Source organism: Carya illinoinensis, chromosome 11 (assembly GCF_018687715.1).
Source record: "Carya illinoinensis cultivar Pawnee chromosome 11, C.illinoinensisPawnee_v1, whole genome shotgun sequence".
Lineage (NCBI taxonomy): Eukaryota > Viridiplantae > Streptophyta > Magnoliopsida > Fagales > Juglandaceae > Carya > Carya illinoinensis.
This window is the reverse complement of record NC_056762.1, coordinates 21,532,065-21,552,723: the sequence shown is the minus strand read 5'-3', so window position 1 is coordinate 21,552,723 and position 20,659 is coordinate 21,532,065. Positions and strand designations below refer to the sequence as shown.

Genomic DNA, 20,659 nt, shown 5'->3' with positions numbered 1-20,659 from the left:
GTGTAATACCTTAATTTCCATTAAGTTACTAGTTTGTTTCATTACTAGTTTGTTTTATTACTAGTTTGTTTCATACAATAAAAGAAATTGTTTTAGAAGTTTTTAATCAAGTGTGCTATTTTGTTTCATAAAGAATTGCTTTAGAAGTTCTCATTAATTGTGTAATCTTAATTTATTGCAAGAAAGGTTTGGTTTTAAGCTTTTGTTTTTGTTTTTAATTTTTCTGAAACATCATATATGAGAAATTGTTCCTTTTCGTTTCGAATTTCAATTGAATCGTGAAAGGACGTTTTCGTTTAGACTTTTCGTTCCCTATTTTATTTAACTTCAGTTTAAAGTTTATAGAATACTTTTGAGTTTCTGTTTACTTATTTCATGTTATTTATTTTTCTTACTTCTTTAAGTTTTCATTTAATAGTGATTACAACTGTTATGTGTTATTTTGAGAATTCGTGATTTAATTACAAAGATGAATTCTAGAATCTTGGTTTTGGCATTTTAAATTTTCCGTTCATGTTTTATCAATTACTTTCTAATTTAGTTTAATGCTTAATTTAGTTTTATTAATTTCTGAGTTTAATTTATTAGTCTTTTACATTCCAATCCAACAAACAAAAAATTCAAAAGACATGAATCTAGTCCATGACTAGTACCCTTTTTCATCCATTGCATATACCATCATATTATTTTCTCTTTGTGAAGTTTTTCATATTTTTTTAACGAGTTTAAATTTAAGCAACTTTCCCTGAGGAGACGATCTAGGAATTTATTCCTAATTATTACACGACATCCTCCTGCACTTGGGATAGCATTAGTGCTACTCATTTTTGAGTGAGTCAATCAGAAGGGGCATGTCTATGATAAGTGCTCTGCAGGATGCTAGTCAGGGAGAGCATGCTGAGCTAGTTAAAGAGTTACAGAAGAATGTGGAGCATAAGTTAGAAGCAGAAAATATTAAATGGAGACAAAGAGTTAAGCAGCATTGGTTGAAGATGGGGGATAGGAATACAAAATTCTTTCACATGCAAGCCACTCAAAGGAGAAAGACTAATGCCATCAAAAGCATTAGGGACCTGGAAGGCAATGAGGTTTCAAATCAGCAGCAGATTGGAGAGACTTTTACCAAGTATTTCTCTTCCCTATTTACCACTTCTAACCCTTCACAATTTGATAATTGTTTGTCTGGCTTATATACAAAGGTCTCTCCTATTATGAATGAGTATCTTTTGGCCAAGTTTACTGAGGAACATGTGAAGCAGGCAGCTTTTCAAATGAACCCATTGGGCTCGCCAGGACCTTATGGGTTTCCAACACATTTCTATCAAAGCCATTGGGAGACAATGGGGAATGATATTACCAGGTTTGCTCTTCGGTTTCTGAACCATGGCGGGAAGATTGATGGGATTAATGATACATATATATATATATATATATCCCTCATAGCAAAAATAAAAAATCCCCAAAGAGTGATAGACTTTAGACCAATTAGCCTATGCAATATGGTGTACAAGATTATTTCTAAGACATTAGCTAATAGGCTTAAAGAAATCCTTTTAGAAGTTATTTCTATGAACCAAAGTGCATTTGTAATTGGCAGGCTTATTAGTGATAATCTCCTAGTGGCTTATGAAGCTCTCCATTTCATGAACTCTAGGATGAAGGGAAAAATTGGATTTATGACACTCAAACTAGATATGAGCAAGGCTTATGATGAAGTTGAGTGGTCATTCCTTGAAGCTATTATGCTCAAACTTGGGTTCTCTCAAAGATGGTGCTCTATGGTTTTGGATTGTATAACTTCTATTTCCTATTCCATCTTGGTTAATGGTAAGGCACAAGCCGGTTTCTCTCCTTCAAGGGGCTTGAGGAAGGGTGATCCCCTTTCACCTTGCTTGTTTATTTTGTGTGTTGAAGCCTTATCTTCTTTATTATTCAAAGCTAAGCAACATGGAGATATAACTTGTATTCCTATTGGGAAAGGTCCAATTAGAATCAATCACATGTTCTTTGTTGATGACAACCTTCTTTTTTGCAAGGCCAATGTGGTTGAATGGTGTAAAATCTCATAGATTCTTGATATTTATGAAAAGGCCTAGGGTCAAGTCCTTAACAAGGATAAGACCTCAATTTTTTTAGTAAAAATACTCCAAAACCTACTCAAAGATCCATTTTGAGTATGCTTGGAATTAAGTCTACTAGCTCTTTTGAGAAATATATTGGCCTGCTGTGATTGGAAGATCAAAGAATGCTGCTTTTCACTCACTCATTGATAAGACTTGGAAAAGGATTTTGAATTGGAAGACAAAGATGCTATCTACTGCTGGGAAAGAAGTTCTAATTAAGGCAGTCCTTCAAGTCATCCCAACTTATGCCATGGGTATTTTTCTGCTGCCTCAAACAATTACTCAAAAGCTAAATAGACTCTTGAAAAAATTCTAGTGGGTTTACAATGAAGATCAATCCAAGATCCAATGGGTGAGATGGGACAAGGTTAGCCAATCAAAGGATAAAGGAGGGTTGGGTTTTCGAGATTTTAGAAGCTTCAATGTAGCTATGCTAGGTAAACAAAGTTGGAGAATGCTTCAAGATCCGTAATCTCTTCTGACCCAAGTGTATAAGTAGAAATATTTTAAGCATGGCAACCTGTTGGAGGCAAAGTTGGATTTTAACCCACCCTATGCATGAAGAAGCTTGTATTCTGGTTTAAGGTTGCTTAAAAAGAGTTTAATCTGGAGAATTGGGGATGGAAAGAAGGTGAAGATCAAGGGTGACTAGTGGATACCAAGGGATTATGCTCCTATCTCCAAAGGCGTTACCTGAAAGTTATGGTTGTGTTGCAGATTTGATAGATCCTCATATGATGAATTGGAATGTTAACTCTTTGAATGCTCTCTTTGACTCACATGAGGCTACTTTAATTCAAACTATTCCTAATAGTAAGGGGGTAAGGAAGATAGTTGGTTTGGTTGCCCACGACAAATGGCATCTTCTTAGTGAGGAGTGCTTACCACCTGCACAAAGAGCTTGAAAATAATTATGTTGGTGAGACCTCTTGTGGAGGAGAGCAACTTGAAGATTGGAAAGCTATATGGAAGTTGAAGATCCAGAATGAGGTTAAAGTTTTCATATGGAGAGCATGCAAGGAAGCCATTCCTACATTATTCAATCTAATGAAGAGGCATGTTGTGGAAGTGGATGCATGCCAAGTGTGTGGTTTAGCTGCTAGAACAATAGGTCATGTGCTATGGGGATGTCCAACTGCTAGGGATGTATGGAGTTGAGCTACAAAAAGATCCAGAAGATGACAATTCAAAGTGATCAATTTAGAGACACATGGAAGAAGTTAACTAAATGTCTGCAACATGAAGAACTAGAGGAAGCTACTATTATAGCAAGACTGCTATGGTCCAGAAGGAATGAAGTCATCCATGGAAAGGGATTTAGACACCCGATGGCTCTATCTCAAGCTGCCAAAGATGAATTTCAGGCTTATAGGAATGCTAACTACCAGGTCACTTCAGCACTAAACAAAATTGTTCAACCCCATGTACAAAGGACATGGCAGAAACCAAATGAGGGAGTTTCTAAGATAAATTGGGATGCCGCAACAAAATTTTCGAAAGGAAGGATTGGCATTGGAGTGATTGCTAAAGACTTTTAAGGGTAGGTGATTGGCACATTACAAGCTCCTAGACCAATGAGCTATGTCATTCACTGCTAAACCTATGGTTTTCTATTACCTTCACTTTTTTGCAAAGGGATGGGATTGTCAAAGGTTATATTTGAAGGGGATACTATGCAAGTTGTACTCATGGCAAACAAGGTTGAAACAGATTTGAGCTTAGGTAGTTTAATAATTGCATATGCCAAAGGTGTATTAATAGCTCTGACCATGGTATGTTGTTCATACAAATAGAGAGGCTAATATGGCAGCACATATATTGGCAAGAGTTAGGCTTAACCTTGATGAAGACAAGTATACATTGGAAGAAATTCCTTCATGTATTCAATCCACTGTATTGAGTAATTTGATGCAATGTATTATATTATCAATGAAATTCAGTTTCATTTAAAAAAATATATATATATATATGTGTGTGTGTGTGTGTGCCCAATCACAAATTATCACATATTGGCATTAATTTCTTCAAAAAAAATTCAAAATTCTTTAAAAGGGATAAAAATATTTTTTTTATAATAAAAAACTGTTTTTATAATGAAAATCAAAATTAAAAAAAGCGAAGCACAATAATGTCACCCACCCACCAGTTGCATCAAGTCACGATCAATGACCAAGTTCTGGCCACCACATGTAGGATAGTGGCCACTTCCATAGGGCCAACTACCTATAGAGGCATCCAAGCTCTACCTGGCCTCCAAGAGTTGGCATGAATACGGCCACCCACATGGTCGAGGGTGGCCACAACATGGCCATCAATGGTGGCTAAGGCGCCACCCCAAAACAATGGCTTCCTTTATTTTTTGCAATTTTTATTATAACTTTTTTATTATTATTTCTTTTAAAGACTTTTGCTTTACATTTTAAAAAATTACGATTGATACTTGACAACTTGTATTAGGCCACGTATTTTGGAAGAAAAAAATTGACATCAGACCTTATTCCTAAAATACTGCACAAAAACCAATTGCAGAGGAAGTGTATGACTCATTATTTGGTTACACAGTTCAGATGAGATGAAATAAGAAATTTTGTTAAAAGTTGAATAAAATATTATTATAATATAATTTTTTAATATTAATTTTATTTTGAGATTTAAAAAAATTAAATTATTTATTATATTTAGTATGAAAATTTTGAAAAATTGTAATGATTAGAAAAATTATAATGATTATATAAGATAAGATAAAATAATTTGACCAAACCAGCCTTAAATTTTACCTTAAATAAAATAGCCAAAAGGCAATATAAATATTAACATGGGATCAATAGGGTAAAACTTCTCAGCTTCTCTATCCCAAACCAACGAAAAAAAAAAAAAAAAAGGGTCTAGTCTAGACTGTCTAGTAGCCATAATACGTAGGAGCTGCTATATAAGATTCTTTTACAGATGCTATATTACAACTAGCAGCAGTCAGGGACATTCTGATTGTGAAAACAGGACATGCCAAAGGAAAGATAGACGCGCAAGCTAGGGAGGCAGCTATGTCAATAGCTGCAAAATACATCTACCGCACAAATCAAGGATCATGGATGGCATTGCTGTTGCATGCGTAACTTAAACTCCTGCTTCTCAACTGCGAAAAAATTAGCACATTAAAAACCAATTTAATTAATCACCACCAAACACTTATCAAGACAAATTCCAATCAAGCTTTATTTTCTTTCCCTTTTTTTTTTTTTTTTTTTGGTTTAATTTTTCCCTATTGTTTTGGTCTTTCATGGATAGGGGTGGGAGGGCGGGGGAAGAGGTTGAAGTAGAGATATAGATATTGCACCTTCTCTAAGGCATCTGCCATGCCCGAGACATCTTGCATTCCTTGCCTGAGGTGTTCAACACGAGCACGGATAAGGCTGTTCCGTTTCTCAGCCTAGTGAACGAAGTAGGGTAAGTTTCCATGCCACGACTTGATAATATAAACAATAAAAGAACAAAAAGAAGGAGGCATTAACATTCCAATGAGGCGAACAAAATCAGTTCCACTGAGGCTCATCATACAGCAAAATTAACTCATGATCTTTAAGGAAAAATCTAATTCATGATAGCCAAAAACAAAAGCCAACTAGGAACTCAACTAATATTTCTGGTCAGGGAGTATCAATTTCACTACTGACCCATTTTTCAGTTTTCCAAAGGACACTATAAAATTATACTGCACAGTAACTACCTTAACTTCCCTTTTCAGCTAGAGGAAAACTGAAAAAGGCTAAAAACAAAAGAAACAAAAAATACGTCAACAGAAACAAAGACTATAAGGATCAAGCAATAACAATATTATATATAAATTATAAAATCTAATCTCTCGCCCCCATTTTTTTATACCATTGAAAACCAATTCCAGTGAGCAAAGAAACATTTTGAAACAAAATAATGTCCAAACAGAAACAAGAAAAGTAAGTGAGCAAATGTACCTGGACCACTAAATGACCCAGCTGGTCACTGGGTCAGAAATCACTTGTCATCAGATCAACCGAAGTTGACTGGTGACATGAATTCGTAATGTTTATTCATAAACTAACTTAAATAACAATTATATGATGTCAAATAATGTATCCATAGTGCATATTTAAACATTTTAGTGCTCGAGTGTTTATGATCTTCTGTCATGAGTAGAAACTCCACTTGTTGCACCAGTTGTTTAATGGGCAAAATCAATAAATTTAAAAAGAGAATCCCCAACCTAGCTTTTTGTTTTGAGGAACACAAATAATTATCTTGGATGCATTCCATTGGATTTTATAGCAGGCCAGGACCCCAAACTGCAATGTAACATGTGATCCATTTTTGCACCCTAGGAGAGTTAGAGGAATAAAAAGGTGGAACAAGGAAAGGATCAATCCTATAGGTGAGAGAAACCTAATTTTAGAGAGAAATTTCCTTCAGATAGGAGCGAAACGGTCTTTCTAATAACAACTTTCTCTCATTTAACATGGAATGTTTTAATTCTGCAATATGCATGATCTAGTGGTTTGATGACATGAAACCCCGGATGCCATGCAAATGCATGTGTATGACTCGCTTAAACCCCAATTTCATGTAACACCCACATCACACAGATCAGGTAATTATCACCTTTCCACCCATTAGAGGTGGCCCTTAGATATTGTTTGCTTCCAAGGGTTCGAACCTTAGACTTGAGGAGAGAATACCCCCAAGACCAAGGCTCTTACCACTAGACCAAACCCCTAGACTTGAGCCAACCCCTGGGAGTTAGTCTAGTGGTCAATTATATGGATATCATTTGCACATATCAAATTTATGGCCTTAAGCACCATCCTTTCTGGGGTAAGATTTTATACCAAGAGATCTACAGGCTCATCCTGATCTGAAAGGGGAAGAACAGGAGATGAATAAAAAGGTTTTAAACAAAGTCATCGAGCTAGAGTCTCTTCATCCAATGAAGATATACCCGACTCTATTGTCAACGGACAGCTTTGCTGTCCACACTTCTTTCCTTCTTTTAGCCCACAATTGTTTCCTTATTTCTCCATTTATTATTCTGTACAGTTAGCATACATTATTTGACAGATTATAGTTTACATGTATAGGGCTAGAATCATGGGGAACTTATTTGCTTTCCACGTTTAGCATCCTTGTAAAGTCTATATATCTAATATACAGAACTCAAGGCCAATTCATTTCCGTTATTTCACACTATTTTGACAGGGTATCAAGAGCCTGGTAATTTTTTTTTCTTCCCTCGAATTTTTTTCTCTTCTCGGTTTCAGAGCTTCTGTGTTTCCGTCAAGTCTGGGTGCACCCGTGTTTTTTTTTCTCGATTATCTTTCTGGTGGTTCTGTTCTGTGCCTCTCGGCACTTCTGTGGCTTGGTGGTTGTCAGCGCAGCCTTCCCTTGGTGGTTCTGGTCTCTTGCTGGCTTGGTTGTTCTCGGCACAGTGATCTGTCCTTCTCGGCACCATCATCTCGGAACAGGTCTCTCGAAACAGTGTTCTGCAGGTTGTCTTGGTGTTTCGGGCAGCCTCTGTTTGGTTTTTTGGTGTTCTTCTCGGCAATTTCTGAGTAGAGGTGCAGTTGTCCTTCTCACGTGGTGCAGCCAACATGCATTTTTCCTCTTGCGTGGTGACCCGATCCTTTGGTTTGTTTTATTTTTCGGCTTCTCTATTTTTTTCAGCACGTGGGTCTTCCATTTTTTTGCTCTTGGCTCTTTTATTTTGCTCAGTACAGCACAGTAGCTTTTTGGTCCATTTTTGTCTCAGGTTCTATTTATTTTTTCTATGGATTCTGCACCTGTGTGTCAAGTTTACGGGCACAAATTATTCCATCTGGGCATTTCAGTTTGAACTTTTCTTCAAGGGCAAAGACCTTTGGGGTCATATTGATGGTACAGATGTTGCCAAACCATCCGCTTCTGAAAAATCTCAGGATGTCGGGTCTTCTCCATCATGGGCTGTGCTTGATGCACGCATCATGTCTTGGCTTCTTGGTTAAGTGGAGCCCTATATTGTCGCCAACTTGCGGCCCCATCGCTCTGCTCAATTTATGTGGGCTTACTTGAAAAAGGTTTATCATCAAGATAATGATGCTCATCGCTTTCAGTTAGAACATGCGATTGCCATGTTTCAACAGGGTAGTCTTTTCATCCAGGACTACTACTTGACCTTTCTGACTCTTTGGCATGAATATGCTAATTTGGTTACAGCGGATGTTCCTATTGCCGCTCTTTCAACTATTCAGACTCTTCACGCGACTAGCCGACGTGATCAGTTTCTTATGAAACTACGTCTGGAATATGAATATGTTCGCTCCTCTTTACTAAATAGATCTCCTGTTCCCTCTCTTAATGTTTATTTTGGTGAGTTACTTCGCGAAGAACATCTTAGTTCTCAAGCTATCCTAGAGTAATCTCATGGCAGTTATAGGATGACAATTGTAGCTTATGCTGCCCACGGACGAGGACCAGCTATAATTTCTAAAAACTTGCAATCTTTCTGCTGCAAGAAATATGGGCATATCGCAACCAATTGTCCTAAGAAATTCTGCTCTTATTGCAAGAAGAAGGGTCACATTATCAAAGAGTGTCATACTCGCCCTCAGCATCGTCAGGCCCAAGCATTTCAAACTTCGGTTACTGTTCCTCCCGCAGCAACTTCTGCAGCATATGGCTCTCCTTCCGATGCATCCTCTGTTCCTGCACCTCCTGTAACGAATTACTGCACCCCAGACATGGTGCAACAAATGCTCATTTCGGCATTATCAACAATGGGATTCCAAGATAACAATTCTACTAAACTCTAGTACGTGGACTCTGGGTCTCTAATCACTTGACTAATAATCCCACTGCTTTATGCCATGTCTGGCCCTATGTTGGTCAATCTGCTATTCAGACTGCCAATGGCAACTCTTTGCCCATAAATGTTGTCGAAGATGCATCTTCTAAGTTCACTAATGTGTTTCTTGCTCCTTAGCTTTTCATGAATCTTATTTCTGTTTGCCAATTAGTTAATAATTGTGTTGTTGATTTTTCTGGTGTTGGTTGTGTTGTGCAGGACCAGGTAACGGGGGAGCAGATCGTGAAGGGACCTAAAGTGTGGCGCTTGTTTCCACTGTTTTTGCATGTTCCCGTTTTTTCTCCGACTTCTTCTATTAAGTCTTTTGCTTGTAATAATGTTTCAAATCTTAGTATGGTATGGCATCGTCGTTTAAGCCATCCCAATACTCAAATCTTATCTCATATATTGAACTCTGATTTACTTGGTAATAAAGACCGTTCTTCTTTATCTCTTGAATGTGCTTCTTGCAAACTTGGTAAAAGCAAAACTCTTCCCTTCCCTTTGCATGCTAGTAGAGCATCTCACTGCTTTGATCTTATCCGTGGTGATGTTTGGGGACCTTCTCCGCTTAGTTCACATGAAAAGTTTAAATAATATGTGACTTTCATTGATGATCATAGCAAATTTACTTGGGATTTAGAGTCTTTCATACGTTTACTAAATTTTTACCGTATGTTAGCAATCAATTTTCTACTTCTATTAAGACATTGAGCATAGATTTCAGTGGTGAATATTTGTCTATTGAGTTTTAGGCATTCTTGGCTTTTAAGGATATTATTCATCAACGTTCATGTCCCTCTACTCCTCAACAAAATGGAGTAGCTGAACGCAAAAATCGTCATCTCCTATATGCAGTACGTACTCTCTTGTTAGAATCTTTTGTTCCATCCATGTTTTGGGTCGAGGCTCTGAAAACAGCTACTCATTTGATTAATCGTTTGCCTTCTCAAGTCCTAAATATGGAGTCTCCCTATTTCCGCTTATTTGTTAAGCAACCTAGTTATGATAACCTTCATACCTTTGGTTGTGTATGTTTTGTTCGTTTACCTCCTCATAAGCAACATAAATTATCTACTCAATATGTCTGATATGCTTTCTTGGGATATAATGTGTCAACAGGTGTTTGTGTGCTATGATCCTACATTACATCATACACGCAATTCTAGGAATGTTATTTTCTTTGAAAATAAATATTTCTTTCCTATGTCCTCTGTGTCATCCTCTTCTACTGTGGTTCTCCCCTCCTTTGAGTAGTCGTTCTCAGATGGTCATCCAGTCCATTCTCGCTTTAAACCAGGTTTTGTGTATACGAGATACTCCTACCCACAGTCTCTTCCAGTGGCTCAACCGATATCTGATCGTACCATGCTCCAAATTCAGTCAGTTGCAGCACCTCCAACGCCTTTGGTACGTCGCTCTCCTCGAGTGTCCATACCCCCGGATAGGTATGGATTTCCTTCTTCCAGTTCTGACAATTCTATTTCAGCTCTTACTACTACATTGTCCAATTTTAATATTCCCACATACTACTCACACGCTGCCAAGCATGATTGTTGGCGACAAGCTATGCAAGAAAAAATTGCCGCTCTAGAGGCCAATCACACTTAGGACATTGAGCCATGTCCTCCCACTATGGTTCCTCTAGGTTGCAAATGGGTTTACTCCATCAAGTTCCAATCTGATAGCAGTTTGGATCATTACAAAGCTCGGCTTGTTGCACTTGGGAATAATCAGGATATGGTGTCAATTATGAAGAGACCTTTGCTCCTGTGGCTAAAATGACTACTGTTCGTACGATTCTAGCTCTTACTGCTTCTAGCGATTGGCCACTCTATCTAATGGATGTCAAAAATGTTTTTCTTCATTGGGATATTAAAGAGTGTATTTATATGAAGCCAACTCCAGGATTGTTTCCCTCTCCGACTACACGTGTGTAAGCTTCATCGCTCTCTTTTTGGTATCAAACAAGCTCCGAGGGACTGGTTTGATAAATTTTGCACCACTTTATTATAATTTTCATTCAAACAAAGCAAGTATGATACTTTCTTGTTTCATCAGATACAGACATGGGTATTGTTGTTCTTTTGGTTTATGTTGATGGAATTGTGATCACTGGTTCCGTCTGCTTTACTTGGCCAGCTCAAAACTCATCTCTCAGAGTCCTTTCATATAAAAGATTTTGGGTTTCTCACATATTTTATTGGACTTGAGGTGCATCATAGTCTCTCTAGTATTTCCCTCAATTAACATAAGTACGCTGGTGACTTGGAGGCTACAACTGGCCTACAAGAGGCTAATTCTGTTGATAATCCCATGGAATTAAACGTCAAGCTTTGCAAAGAGGAGGGTGACTTGCTTGCTGATCCCAGTTTATACCGGAAGTTGGTGGGTAGCCTTTTTTACCTAACCATTACTAGACTGGACATTTCTTTTGTTGTACAGCAAGTTAGCCAGTTTCTTCAAACTCCTCATCATCTTCATTTGGCTGCTGTCCGTAGATCATCCGCTATGTTCAAGGCACTTCTGCCTGTGGGTTATTCTTCCCTGCAAGCAATTATACTCGCCTTGCTGCTTATAGTGATGCTGATTGGGCTGGTTGTGCGGATACTCGTTGCTCCATCACTAGTTGGTGTGTGTTCTTAGGTGATGCGTTGATCTCCTGGAAAATTAAGAAGCAAGACATAGTCTCTAAGTCATCTACGAAATCTGAGCACTGGGAGATGTCTCTTGCTTGTTCTGAAACCATTTGGCTTCAAGGTTTGCTGGCTGAGTTAGATTTTTCTGATATCAATCCTACACCTCTACATGCCGATAATACAAGTGTCATTCAGATCACGACCAATCCTATATATCATGAGCGCACAAAGCATATTGAAGTGGACTGTCACTCTATTCGTGAAGCCTTTGAAGTTTGTGTTATCACTCTTTCACATATTTCCACTGAACAACAAATTGCTGATATCTTCACCAAGGCTCTCACTCGTCATCAACATTGCTTCCTAAGTAGCAAATTGATGCTTGTTGATCAACCTACATCAATTTGAGGGGGGCTGTCAACGGACAGCTTTGCTGTCCACACTTCTTTCCTCATTTTAGCCCACAATTGTTTCCTTATTTCTCCATTCATTATTCTGTACAATTAGCATACATTATTTGACAGATTATAGTTTACATGTATAGGACTAGAATCATGCAGGAACTTATTTGCTTTCCACGTATAGCATCCTTGTAAAGTCTATATATCTAATTTACAGAACTCAAGGCCAATTCATTTCGGCCATTTCACACTATTTTGACATCTATCACATCCACAATAGAAACAAGCGTGCCATAAGTAAAATTATCTATGAATAATGATAGCCAAAATGGAGAAATTGAGCACTTTTTAAATCTTACATACCATATCCAGCATACCCGTCAATAATTGGATCTCGTTCTTCTTTTCTATTGAAAGATTTCCAGCAACATCCATTACATTGGTCCTGCATTTGAGTCATTAGTCCCTTGAAATAAGATGATCACCTTGTCAGGCACCCTAAAATTGTAACAAATAAATATTGTAATGCAAATAGATCAAAGAAAAAATTTCATGCCATTCTAACCAGTATAACATATTGCTGATGCATAGTCCTCATCAAATCTTTTGAGAGCATTGTTGTGACTAAACTATAAAGTGCATGCCACCAATGACAGAACCTTCTCCTAAAGTTTTAAATAACTTCTGGTCAATGTTTGCAAAGTGGGTCCAAAGTGCCATATACAGAATATGATTATGTTGGAATGCTTTGAAAGCTTAGAAGGTTTGCTGACTTTCCACAACGGTTTTAGAGTTATTAAAAAGAAGCTTCTTGCGTGGGTTATGGTAGCAAATAAAACTATCTACAGATATTCATAATTCCTCGAATAAATTTTAACCAATAACAATACTGACATCAATCTAGCTGTTCTTGGCAATATGGCCAGCCAACCAACCATATATATATATATATATAAATTATATAAGTTCCAACCAACCATATATTTGAATGCACATTAATCACAAATTAAAGATACCTACTTATTCAAAAACAATGAGTCCAGACTCTGTTCTTCAACAAGTTGCTCTACGGAATCTAGAGTGGCTCCCACCTGCATGTAGATGTAAATTTGGCATGACAAAACTAACAGGGCTGCAATTAGAAAAAAGAAAGGAACATGCTAGCAACAACCATATGGGCTACCATGAAGAGAAATTCAGTTAGTACGCCATGATATGTGCCCTAAGGCATATGAAAAATCAAATGATTCTGAAGTGTTGTGCCAATAATATAACATTTCTGGCTGAAAGTCGTATGATACATCTAAGATGGTAATACCTTCTACATTGCAGTGTCACCTGAACATTATACATGGCCATTGTCCAAAATTAAGGAGACTTGCAATCCTCTTTATATAGACAGGTAAACCTCATAAAATGCATAATTACATGCTGCTTACTAATCTTCAATTGCAAGTGCAAGATTACTCCTTTCAAATCAATTTCATAGAAACATTACGCTCACATTTTGATATCTTCTGAGAGAGAGAGAGAGAGAGAGAGAGAGAGAGAGAGAAGAAAAAGCGTAAGTTAATATAGATCCTTATTTACTTCTCTCCTCATCTTCATCCTAATCATCAACCACCAACTACACCTATTATTCTCATCTATTAATAAGAAAGACTAAGACTTATACCTTCCTGATATTAGAAGTGACTCAAACTTTGACGACTCACATTTATGCCATGAAATTATCTTCACTTAAAGTTACACTGTTAATATGTAAAAGAGGAGCTGTTTCCTAACCAGTCCCCTCTGCATCCAACCCAATAGACTTGTATGGCCAAAGTTACAACTTTTATTCTAGGTTTCTATAAATAGTTCTAATATGTGAATGCACGAGGTACTGTCAACATTTACTTCATACATTCTTTTGGGAGAAAGAGACATTTGAGGAATCCACCAAGAGCCTGTTGTATAAATATTGAGATACCAGATCAGCTCTTGGATAGCATGAGTGAAAATTCACGACAGCCAAGTGAACAATTTCAGCCTACCTAAAGCCATGGTAACTGTGCACTTCAGCAAAACATGTATAAAATGTGGAAGTTAAGCAAATATGAGACTGATATACCACATTAGGCAGAGTAAGGAGTATTTATTCGATCAAAATGGCACTAAGGGCTCGTTTGGACGCTTAGAATATCTCAGAATATCTATGAATCATAGTGAAATGGTTTGTGTTAAGATGTTTTATTGGGTTTTGGGAAAGGAGAGAAAAAAGTTTGAGTAAAAATATGATAAAGTTAAAAAATTGTTTGAATATTATTTTTTAATATTATTTTTGTTTTGAAATTTGAAAAAGTTGTATTGTTTTTTGTGTTTTGTTTGGGAGTTTGGGAAAGTTGAATTATTAGGCAATGATTTGATGAAAAAGTTGAAGATTTGAAATTGAAAAGTGTTTTGTATTTGACTAATGTTTGGGAAGGAAAAATCTGATAATATTTGAGAATAGCTGAGGACACTTGTGTTTCCAAACTAGCCCTAAGACTCTTGATCACATCCAAAACACCTGCTTAATTAACTAAAAAAAATTAATAATTATAATTATAACTGCTAACTAGACCTTACACAAACTTAAAAACTCCAAGCAAAAGTATGGCTCTTAAATCAAGGGCAGGGGATCTTGATTTACTTTACTAAGTTGCCACTCTGCCCAGTCACAACCGGGCAAGCAACCATGAAGTAAAATATGTAATGAACATCACTGTAATCATAACAACCTATAAATTCTATGTTTTAGAAATCACCAAGTGCCAAACTCTCCATGGCTAATTTTTTACAACATGGCATTCAAATCATAACTCAATGGTTACAATCACAAACTAGCCTGCAGTATAATATATCCTAATTCAATGTTCATTTTTTAGTGCATATCTCAAGTCAAAATGTTACATAAGAGGTTTTGGGTATATAATCTGCACATAAACAATATAGACTACCTATGCTTTCTAGTTTTTAATTGTTCACGAAGTTGTCATGGTGCTTGCATAATATGGCTGTAAATGAACAAGGCTACTCGACAGGCAGCTCGAACTCGACTCGATTAATATTGAATTTGACTCAATTTGATTATTAAATGGGTTGTTCGCAAACAAAGAATTAGACTCGATTATTAAATGATGCAAGCTCATATAAAGATCAACTCATATATGTTTATACATATATACACAACTATATATACATTATATTATATATGTATTAGTTCACTACATATACTATATGCACATATATCATACATAAGTTATGATGAATACATATGTTATGTATTTATGCTATGTGTATACAATATTAGCTATAACTTATCAAATGCCATACAAGAATTTATGATTACATATAGACATAGGGCTGGTTTGGATCCTAAGATGAGATGAGATGGTCTTAGATAAAAGATAAAAGTTAAATAAAATATTATTAGAATTGTTTTGGGATTTGAAAAAGTTGAATTGTTTATTATATTTTTTATGGGAATTTGATAAAGTTATAATGATGAGATGAAATGAAACACCTTCCGAATCCAAATGAGGCCATAGCAATATAATAGTATTTATGCTTACCTATAGTTATCACTTATCGCGTGTTATTAGTAGTATCTTATATAAGTAATATGCATATTTAGTATTCATATGCATTATTAATAATTAATAAGCTCATGCTAGGAAAATTGCAATTAAAAAAACCAACATCTCAAGCCGAGTCGAGCTGAACTCAAGCCGAGCTTGGTCTCATTTTTCATTTAAACAAGCCGAGCTCAGCTAGAATTTGGGGCTCGGCTCCAAACCCAAGCCCATTAACTTACTAGACAAGCCGACCTTGGGAAGCTTAAGCTCACCCGAGCCCGGCTCAAATACAGCACTATCCATAAACACGAATGGCACAAATGTGGTGCAGTTACCAAATTGGCCCTAAAAAGAGTAACCAGAAAGAAATACATGGACTATCTAAATAATATCAGGTCATAGGACCTGAGATGGTCAAAATGGCCTCCATCAATAATGATTTTTTTCCTACTAAATTAAGCAAAACTCATGTAGGAGTGATGGAGACAAACCTACTTCATTTCTATGACAGATAAGGCACAACTTGTGAAAATTTTATGCAGATAGCCGTGTAGGGAAATGCAGAAGGGGAAAAAAGGGGATGACATCAGAGATGATAATAAAATCATTACCTGCGTTTCAAGACACAGAGACTCAAACTCATCCTGCAAAACTCAAATAGATTAGTGTCAAAATTTAGAGGTGGAAATAATATTAAAATAGGAAATTGTCACGAGTCACAAAATTAAGAACCTTATGCATTCTGCATAAAGTTAATAAGAGAGGTATTTAGGAAACAGTGATCTAATGCGTTACTTAGTATAGCATAAAACAACTACCAGGAAAACCCATACAAAGAATTATGTTTTAGCTAAATTCATTAAGGAACACAAATGGAATAACAAGAACCAAACATGAGGTTAATTTTAAATCATGTGCCTTATTGCTTTCTTTATTCATTCATTTGATGCCTGTTGGTGATCCAAGACAGAACACATTCAACAACACATTATCTAATTGATTGGTGGCCGGCAGAAATCGTTTAGTGACTGCAGCACAATTCATGCTTTGGCACATGAGGTTATATCTTCTGGACAACAGGGCAAGACCACCTCCTCCAATGTCAAACAAACTAGTTAATCTCACTACTCTTCCCCCTATACGTAGCTAGAAGGGATAGAATATCTGGAGAAGGGTAAGTACTCTTTGGTACCACATCCAACAAGCAACTGTATTTACTTGCAGCTGTTTCATATGAACCATGTGAAGGATTCAAGTTAGGCTATGAAGCCATGAAGCCAAAAATCCAAGCACATACACGGAGTGACTTTATTAGTATCTGTGCGATGGAGACGTGTTATACATGTCTGGGTTTAATCGGGTTAAAGACATATTGCATTTGCATGGTCTCCAGGATTTTTCGTCATAAAAAATTAGTGCGACTCCAGATACTGATATCAGTCAATGGCCGAACTATATATATATAAGAAAAAAATAGTTAAACAGCTTCAGCACATTAGCAGGCCAATGAAAGAACACATTTACCGGTTGTTCGATTATTGCCTAAATCACCAATGCCAAAATTCTTCAGAAGTCAAATATTGTTTATTTTAATCAATGCCCATTGCCTAGAAACCCTAGCAACTCAAAAAGAATCTCATTGTCCTCCACCCAATATTAAAATATCATTTTAAACCTGAAACTCACGATCAAATGTGAAAGGAAAAAGTACACAGAGCCTTCATTAGCTTTCCTTATCTGAGTTTGGAAGTCACTAGGTCTTTAAGAATTTATACGACCTCAACAATGCATAAAAGCAAACAATTTGACAAATGGCTTTAGTGGCCTACGCGTTCCTTAAATGAGCTTGAAAGATCACTTGGTCTTTAAGTATCAACACAAACTCAGCTACGCACAAAAGCAAACAATTTGACAAATGGCTTTAGTGGCTACGTAGGCATACATCTTCTGAAGAATGCACTGCTATATAACATCACTATTCAATATGTTTACCAAAAGCCAACAAACACAAATAAATTAGGGTAGGATTCATAAGAAAAAGGGTAATCTGATTACTAAGGAAGTGTTACCTCAATATTTTCATGCAAGGAAGTAACGACCTGAAAAATGTTTTGATACAACAATAACAACAAAAACCACGGCAAAGAGAAGATTATTAGTTTTACAAATAAGAGTAAGCCCTAATCGATTGCATCAAAGTATGTAAATATAATACCTGAATGAATAGGCGGTGGAGAGGTTGTTGCTCCGCAGCAGTAAACCTTGGGAATGCGTTGCAGAATTCCTAAAAGTTCGATCATAAACAAATGAGCGTAAGCAAAATTAATTAATCTTTTTTTGAAGCAAGGAAAAAATGTGGAAAATAGAAAATTAAAATGTGAAATGAGTTGAATAAAGTTACTTGGTTGGAACAGGCAGTGAGAAGAGAGCGAAGGGCGAGCTTAAACGATTTCTTCAAATCTGAATGCCTCGTTCCTATCGGAAGAGTAGAGGATGGACCTTCTTCTACTTCACCGTTTTTCTCCATTTTTTTAACATTACCCACGAAGCGCGCCCCAGAGAGAGATCAAGATTCAAAACCAAAGGGAAACTCACTCAAAAATTCAAAATGAGGCATGCGGTGCGTGAGTCCCATAAGAGCGGTGCGCGAGGATGTGGCGCGAGCTCGGTCCCGAGAAAAGAGCAAATTTTTTTACTTATTATTAATTTTTTTCATTCATTATTTTTATATTCTTAATTTTTTTTTTTTTTTAAATTACAACATCATTAAAACATATTTCTTTAATTACTAAATAAAAAAAAAGTAATTTGGACACACTATTAGGAACCATTCTCAGTGGGTTTAGGATTTCTCTTATAATAAAAAGGCAGTTCGATTAAAAAAAAAAAGCAGTTACTCACCAACAACTCATTCATAATTGATAAATAATTTTAATATAATAATATTTTTCTTATATTTAAATACATTAAATCAAAAGTAAAATATATATATTTAAAATAATATTATTTTATTAAATAATTGAATATTATTCTATCTAATATATCACATCAACATCAAATCACGTCAATTTATAAATTTATTTTTATAATATTTAGCCTAGGTTTTAAGTTTAATATAGTTATAAATATATATATATATAGATTTTAATGGTAACAAATAAATTCAAATATAAATGAGTTTCAAGTTCAAGTTATTTATATAATGGAGTTAAACACATCAACGAACTAAGCTAAATAAGAAAGGGAATAAACTTACAAATCAAGCTCTTAGAGTAAATTTGTACATCTCTTAAAAAATTTAAAATTAGATTAAGACTTAAAATTAATATTTTCACATAAAGTATCAAATTGCATTTTTTCACATCTGCATGATATTTTTAAAAATAAAAAATTTGAATTATTGAAAGATGATTGATTGTCATCTTTCATATGTGTATGACATGTTTAAGAGTTTGAATTTTAAAAATTTGAAAAATAATTGATTGTTATTTTTCACATGTGCATGTTTTGTTTGAAAATTTTGAAAGTGATTTATGTTCTTTTTGACATAAGTAAAAGGTAGTTGATTTTATTTGAAAATTTTAAAAAGTAAATAATGCTCCTTTTATCATATGTGAAATGTAAAAAATTAGATTTGAAAATTTTGAAAAATAAATGATGTTATCTTTAACAATTGAAAAAATGAAAAACTTTTACATATTACCACAATCTTCTCTTTCGAGTTGTCTCCAAATGTCACGTGTCTTTCTTCTTTAGATATAAGGTTAATGAATTTAGTTTTGTCTTCCATCATATGTCTTGAACATCCACTATTTAAAAATATTTACTTTTACTTATGAAAGAATTTCGCAAGTCAATGAATCAAAAATTTATATTTTTACTCATGAATATAAAATGTTTAAAATGAATGATGATGAGTCTATTTCTTCTATGTAAACTCATTTTACTAACATTATAAATAACTTGATAACTCTCAGCAAGGTTTATTCCAACTTGGAGATAGTAAGAAAAAGTCTTAACTCACTGCCAAAACGCTGGAAATCAAAAGTGAAGGCGATTCTTGAAGTTATAAACCTTAAGAAACTCGAGGTAAATGAACACATTGAGTCACTTACTATCTACAAGTACACATTAAAAAGAGAAGAAGAAGAAAATCCAAATGAAAGCTTAGCACTTAAAGTTATTCCTCTTGAAAGTGAAAGTGATGAAGATGAAGAAACTGATGACAAAGATGAAGAAGTTGCGATGATAATAAGAAAAATTAAAATATTCTTAAAGAGAAATAAAACTTCTTCATCCTTCAAAATTTTTTTCAAAAAAGATACAAGTAAAAATAACTCTTTAACTTGTTACAAATGTAATAAGCACAGACATACAAAGGTGGATTGTCTTCTGTTAAAGAAAAATCGAAACAATGGCAAAAAAAGTAATGGAAACTATATGGAATGATGATTCAAGTAGCTTAGACAACAAAATAAGTAATGGAGAATTGACAAATCTTTATATTATGGTTAATGATGACATTGAGGAAACAAATCTTAATAATATTAAAAATCATTCATATGAGAAATTGTAAAATATTTTGGAAGAGACATATGAAGAACTTGAAAAATTGGGTATCAAATATACTGCTTTGAAAAAAAATTTAACAAACGAAATTGATGTTTTAGAAAAAGAAAACATCGTTTCGAAATATGAAAATCATGAGTTGAACAAGAAAGTGACTAATTTAGAAAATATTGTTGAAAACTTTACACACGGAAAAAGAAATTTTGAAAAATTTCTTGGTAGTCAAATACGCGTTTTTGACAATGCAGGATTGGAATACATGTCAAAACAAAAATACAAATCTTATAAAAACTTTTTTGATAATCCTTCTAAATCAAAGTACAGTATTCAAAATTTTTTTCATAAAAATAACTTTTTCAAAGAAAGATATTATTACAATCACTCAATATATTCATATATGCCACATTTTATTTACAATTTTTATAATAGAAATAGTCATAATTATCATACATGTCTTATTAGAAAAAAACATACAATGACTATT

At 35.1% G+C, this 20,659-nt stretch overlaps 2 protein-coding genes across 3 annotated transcripts; one reads left to right on the top strand and one right to left on the bottom strand.

Annotated features, from left to right (window-relative positions):
* The first annotated feature begins 851 nt into the window (after positions 1-851).
* LOC122282292 lies at positions 852-2,069 on the top strand. The gene is made up of 2 exons (XM_043094250.1): positions 852-1,360; positions 1,598-2,069. The coding sequence occupies exons 1-2, from the start codon at positions 852-854 to the stop codon at positions 2,067-2,069; spliced, it is 981 nt and encodes a 326-aa protein (XP_042950184.1).
* A 2,804-nt stretch (positions 2,070-4,873) lies between these two features.
* LOC122282849 lies at positions 4,874-18,281 on the bottom strand. Of its 2 annotated transcripts, XM_043094897.1 has the most exons (8): positions 18,008-18,278; positions 17,822-17,890; positions 17,676-17,705; positions 16,218-16,250; positions 13,028-13,098; positions 12,371-12,452; positions 5,458-5,550; positions 4,874-5,256 (listed from the first exon to the last, which is right to left on the bottom strand). In XM_043094897.1, exons 1-8 carry the CDS (start codon positions 18,131-18,133, stop codon positions 5,200-5,202), a joined length of 561 nt encoding a protein of 186 aa, XP_042950831.1. In that variant the 5' UTR covers positions 18,134-18,278; the 3' UTR covers positions 4,874-5,199. The 2 variants fall into 2 exon arrangements, with proteins under 2 accessions (XP_042950831.1, XP_042950832.1); XM_043094898.1 differs by lacking the exons at positions 16,218-16,250; positions 17,676-17,705 and having other exon boundaries at positions 18,008-18,281.
* Positions 18,282-20,659: the final 2,378 nt, after the last annotated feature.

What these genes read in the sequence shown, in the direction of transcription:
- LOC122282292 (XM_043094250.1), top strand. Translation starts at nt 852, where the DNA reads ATGTCTATGATAAGTGCTCTGCAGGATGCTAGTCAGGGAGAGCATGCT. An exon ending in ATGGGGAATGATATTACCAG is followed by an intron (nt 1,361 to 1,597) that starts GTTTGCTCTTCG and finishes TGTAATTGGCAG; the next exon opens with GCTTATTAGTGATAATCTCC.
- LOC122282849 (XM_043094897.1), bottom strand. Translation starts at nt 18,133, where the DNA reads ATGGAGAAAAACGGTGAAGTAGAAGAAGGTCCATCCTCTACTCTTCCG. An exon ending in TCACTGCCTGTTCCAACCAA is followed by an intron (nt 17,891 to 18,007) that starts GTAACTTTATTC and finishes TCGAACTTTTAG; the next exon opens with GAATTCTGCAACGCATTCCC. An exon ending in CTCTGTGTCTTGAAACGCAG is followed by an intron (nt 13,099 to 16,217) that starts GTAATGATTTTA and finishes ATCTACATGCAG; the next exon opens with GTGGGAGCCACTCTAGATTC.